At 42.5% G+C, this 5516-nt stretch overlaps 1 protein-coding gene across 2 annotated transcripts in view; it reads left to right on the plus strand.

The window, feature by feature from the left end:
- The window catches only part of Ercc6l (ERCC excision repair 6 like, spindle assembly checkpoint helicase), a 19277-nt gene extending 13905 nt beyond the window's left edge, over positions 1-5372 (plus strand). For both annotated transcript variants that reach the window (XM_005358554.1, XM_005358555.1), the window contains one exon: positions 1479-5372. In XM_005358554.1, the coding sequence (XP_005358611.1) occupies positions 1479-5112 (3634 nt within the window). In that variant the 3' untranslated portion in view covers positions 5113-5372. The remainder of the gene's footprint in view (positions 1-1478) is intronic.
- Positions 5373-5516: the final 144 nt, after the last annotated feature.

Below are 5516 nucleotides of genomic sequence, written 5' to 3' on the forward strand. Positions count from 1 at the left end.
CCGGCCTTGTTTTGTTTTTCAAGACAGGGTTTCTCTGTGTCTTTGGAGACTGTTCTAGAGCTAGCTTTTGTAGCCCAGGCTGACCTAGAACTCACAGATCCGTGTGCCTCTGCCTCCTGAGTGCTGGGACTAAAGGCTTACACCACCACACCCAGTTCTATAAAGTATTTTTGTTCTCATTTTTGAGGAACCTCCATATTGTCTTCCATAGAGGCTGTACTGTTGTATATTCCAAACAGTATGTAAAGACTGTTCCCTACCCCAGAATTCTTGCTTTCTTGTCAGCATTTGTCTTGGTTATTCTAAGTTGGGTGAGATGGAGTTTCTTATATTTTGTTTACTTATTGTTAGTGTGTGTGCGCGCGTGCGTGTGTGTATGTGCAGAGGTCAGAGTACAGCTCTGGGGACTTCCTTCTATAATGGCTTCTAGAGAGTGAATGCAGGTTGTAAGGCCTGGGCTGAAAGTGCCTTTACCAGCTGGGCTATCTTGCTGGGCCAGGATGGAGTCTCATTGTAGTTTTGATTTGTATTTCCCTACTAATAATATTGAGCATTTATTCATATAATTCATTGTTCATTTTTATTTTGTGTTTTTTGAACTAGAGTCTCATGTAACGTAGACTGGTGTCAGATTTGCTTTGTAGCTGAGGATGGCCTTAAATTCCTAATTCTGTCTCTACTTTCCAAGTGTTGATATTATAGACATACACTAACATCTCCAACTGTAGTTCTTCTTTGTGTTTGTTTTGAGGCAGGGAATTAACTCTAGCCCAGACTGGCCTAGAACTTAAAAAGGCTTTTTTATATCCATCCATCCCTCCATCCAGCTAGCTATTTTGAGTGTAGGTGAGTAGATGCACATGACAGCATGTTTGCAGGTCAGAGGACAACCTGAGGAAGTCAGTTCTCTCCCTCTTCTATGTGGATTCCAAGGATCAAACTCAGAGTGCTTGGTGGCAACCCCTCTACCCATTGAGCCAGCTCACCAGCCCTGGCCTGGAACACTTGATCCTCTTGTCTCAGCCTCTGAAGTGCTTGAAGTACAAGTATGTATTTTTTTCTGTGCTAATCTCTGCCGTCCTGAATTAAAGGCTTTAGAAACCCAATTTAGTTACAGGGCTGAATGAACCTCATCTAGTAAAATGCTTGCCTAGCATGCACAAAGCCCTGAGTTTGTCTCCCAGCACCTCATATAAAATTGGGCATAGCACATGCCTATAATTCCCAGCACTCATGAGGTGGGTTAGGGGTTAGAGGCTAGGGAGAGATAAGTTCAAGGTCACCCTTGGCTATATAGTGAGTTTAAGAAGAACTGCATGGGGTACTTGAAACTGCCTTTTTTTCTAAAGCCCACTATAGTCTGGATTAAAAAAATGGACTCTGACCCTAGAGGCTCCTTTATGCCAAGCAAGTATTTTACCACTTGAGCTACACCCCTAGTCCCATGTCTTATTTCTTTACCTTTTTTCCCCAAATAGATATGTGCAAGAAGCCAAAGAAGCAGCTAAGAATGGAGATCTGGAAGAATCATTGAAACTTTTCAATTTGGCAAAGGATATTTTTCCCACCAAAAAGGTGATCAGCAGAATCCAAAAACTGCAGGAAGCTTTGGAGCAGTTGGCAGAAGAAGATGGTGATGACGAATTCACAGATGTGTGCAACTCTGGCTTGGTGCTTTATCGGGAGCTGTATGAGAAACTCTTTGAGCATCAGAAAGAAGGCATTGCCTTTCTCTACAGCCTGTATAAGGATCAAAGAAAAGGGGGCATCTTAGCAGATGATATGGGATTAGGAAAGACTGTTCAGATCATTGCTTTCCTGTCTGGTATGTTTGATGCTTCACTTGTGAATCATGTGCTATTGATCATGCCAACCAGTCTCATTAATACATGGGTCAAAGAATTTGCCAAGTGGACACCAGGAATGAGAGTCAAAACCTTTCATGGCTCCAGCAAGGATGAACGCACTAGAAACCTGACACGGATTCAACAAAGGAGCGGCGTTATTATCACTACTTACCAAATGCTAATCAATAATTGGAAGCAACTTGCAAGCTTTAATGACCAAACATTTGTATGGGACTATGTCATTCTTGATGAAGCCCATAAGATCAAAAGTGCCTCCACCAAGTCAGCAATATGTGCTCGTGCTGTTCCCGCAAGTAATCGCCTCCTCCTCACAGGAACACCAATCCAGAATAATTTGCAAGAACTATGGTCCTTATTTGACTTTGCTTGCCAAGGCTCCTTGTTAGGAACATTAAAAACTTTTAAAATGGAATATGAAAATCCTATTATTAGAGCAAGAGAGAAGGATGCTACCCCTGGGGAAAAAGCCTTGGGACTTAAGATATCTGAAAATTTAATGGAAATCATAAAACCCTATTTTCTCAGGAGGACCAAAGAAGAAGTGCAAATGAAAAAGGCAGATAAGCCAGAGGCCAGGCTTAGTGAAAAGAATCCAGGTGTTGAAGGCATTTGTGAGATGCCTTCCTTTACCAGGAAAAATGATTTCATTGTTTGGATACGTCTTGTGCCTTTACAAGAGGAGATTTATAGGAAGTTCGTGTCTTTAGATCACATCAAGGAGTTACTAATGGAGACACGCTCACCTCTGGCTGAGCTGGGTGTCTTAAAGAAACTCTGTGATCACCCTAGGCTGCTGTCTGCACGAGCTTGTCATTTGCTCAACTTAGGGACTGCCACATTGTCTGCTCAGGATGAAAATGAGCAAGGAGATACCTCAGATGTGAACAGCATTGATCACCTAACTGACAGGGTACTGATGGAAGAGTCTGGAAAAATGATATTCTTAATGGCCCTGCTAGAGAGACTTCAAGATGAAGGGCATCAAACTGTGGTGTTTTCTCAGTCAAGACAAATTCTCAACATCATTGAGCGCCTTTTAAAGAATAAGCACTTTAAGATGTTACGGATTGATGGCACAATTACTCATCTTTGGGAACGAGAAAAAAGAATTCAGTTATTCCAGCAAAATAAAGAATACTCTGTTTTTCTACTTACCACTCAAGTTGGTGGTGTCGGTCTAACATTAACTGCAGCAACTAGAGTGGTCATTTTTGACCCTAGCTGGAACCCTGCGACTGATGCTCAAGCTGTGGATAGAGTTTACCGAATTGGACAGAAAGAGAATGTTGTGGTTTATCGCCTAATCACTTGTGGGACTGTAGAGGAAAAAATATATAGAAGACAGATTTTCAAGGACTCGTTAATCAGACAAAGTACTGGTGATAAGAAGAACCCATTCCGCTATTTTAGCAAACAAGAGTTAAGAGAGCTCTTCACAGTTGGGGATCTGCAGAACTCTGCAACCCAGCTGCAGCTTCAGTCTCTGCATGCTGCTCAGCGGAGATCTGATGAGAAACTAGATGAGCATATTGCCTACCTACACTCACTGAACATAGCAGGAATCTCAGACCATGATTTGATGTTCACTCATGAGCTGTCTGTTAAAGAAGAACTTGCCATGCTAGAAGAGTCTCCGTACATTCAACAGAGAGTGCAGAAAGCCCAATTGCTTGTTGAATTTGAATCTCAAAATACAATGGAAAGACAAAAAACTGGAAATGAAGAGACCTGGCTCAAAGCACATGCATTTTCTTCTCAACGGAATAAGAAAGGTCCTGAATTGAACAAACCCCGGCCTCAACCATCACACCTTCTGACTAATCCTACTCAGGTAGAGGCTATCAGTTCTCAGATGGCCAGTATAAGCATTGGTGATCAGTCTTCTGAGAGTGAGTCCCAAGATCCCTCCAAGTCACTTGATGTTACTTTGCTGCAAGGTGATGGGCACCACTATGAAAGTACATTAGATGCTGACACTGGAGCTACTTCACCCCAGGAGGCTGGAAGTATGGGAGGAATTTGGACTGACTCTTCACTGGGACCTGCAGAATGTTTTGCAGCTGGAAATGAAGCTATGCAAAAGAAGGCATCACAAGCATCACCTGGACAAGAGGCCCTGCCGGAGAACCTCCTGGGAAGTTTTAATTATTTACCTAGACAATCCATGAAGGCTGATCTTGGGTCAAATTTAGATCTACAGGATAGTAGTCCCACAGCAGATGAAAATCAAAACATAGAATCAGATGCGCACGTGATTGAAATATCTGATGTCTTGTCAGCATCTCCTAGTGCACTGCAGGGTGCTCAAGTGAGCGAGGCCCAGTTGGAGTTGGAAGAGGACCTTTCAGAGTCAGAGTATGCATGTGATTTCAATCTTCTCCTGGAAGACTCCACAGACAATAGACAAAATCTCTCCAAGTTTTTGGGACTTGTTGAGAAAGAAAATAGCTCACAAAGCCCTGCAGCTAACACTAGGGCAGAGTCAGCAGTTAATCGCAGTTTTGATTCTCTTAATGAGAGTGATGAGGAACCAGACATGATTAGTGTGAAAACCAGAAGCAAAGCTAGAAGGATCCTCTCAGACACTGAAGATGAAGATACTTTTAAAGGTACTTCTAGCACAAGTTCATTTAGCACCTCTCCCTATCAGTTCTCATCTGTGAAACAATTTGATGCTTCATCTCCCAAAGATGACAAAAGTCCACCTGGAAGGTTCTTTTCACCAAAAATACCTGATAGTGTGAATGTATCCTTAGATTCTAGGAGATCTCTGGCTTCTAGGAGGTCTCTGATCAATGTGGTTTTAGATGACGTGGAAGATATGGAGGAGAGGCTTGAGAGTAGCAGTGAGGAGAGTGCTCCAGGTCATGAGGAAGAAGAGGAAGAAGAGAGCAGTGAGGAAGCCTCTGTGCACACAGAAGAGGATCCTTCTGAGGAAGCACAGGCTTCAGGAAACAAGCCGAGCAGCTTGACTGAGTCTGAGCCTAGACCTCTGACCCCGAAGAGCTCTCCCTGTTCCCCTGAACCTCTGTCGAGCGACGCTTTGGTTGATCCTGCGCAGGAACCAGCCGTGGAGGCTGCTGATGACTATGAGACTCTTGTAGCTCGTGGAAGAGAACTAAAAGAGTGTGGGAAGATACAGGAGGCTCTCAACTGCTTAGTGAAAGCTCTTGACATAAAGAGTGCGGATCCTGAGGTCATGCTCATGACTCTAAGTTTATATAAGCAACTTAACAACGCTTGAGAACTTTAGAGCCTGGTTAGTATGTCTAAAAGGAAACTGAATAGAAGTTTTGTTTAGTATTTCTTACCTTGAATATTTCATTTTTTTTCTTTTAGGCATATTTTACAAACTTTCAGATGACTTTTTTGTATTTTTAATTGATACTTCCTAAAGTTTTTGTGAAACTATCTGGGTTATTTTTTTACTCTGAAAAGGACCATCTTGTCTGTCAGCTCAGATCAGAAAATTAAAGTGACTTTTCTCAAGTGTTTTCTTCTCCATTCATGTTGTTTTCTTTTTTCTTTCTTTTTTTTTGGATTTTTCAAGATAGAGTTTCTCTGTGGCTTTGGAGCCTGTCCTGGAACTAGCTCTGTAGACCAGGCTGGTCTCGAACTCACAGAGATCCACCTGCCTCTGCCTCCCGA

This window comes from Microtus ochrogaster, chromosome X (genome assembly GCF_000317375.1).
Source record: "Microtus ochrogaster isolate Prairie Vole_2 chromosome X, MicOch1.0, whole genome shotgun sequence".
Classification (NCBI taxonomy): Eukaryota; Metazoa; Chordata; class Mammalia; order Rodentia; family Cricetidae; genus Microtus; species Microtus ochrogaster.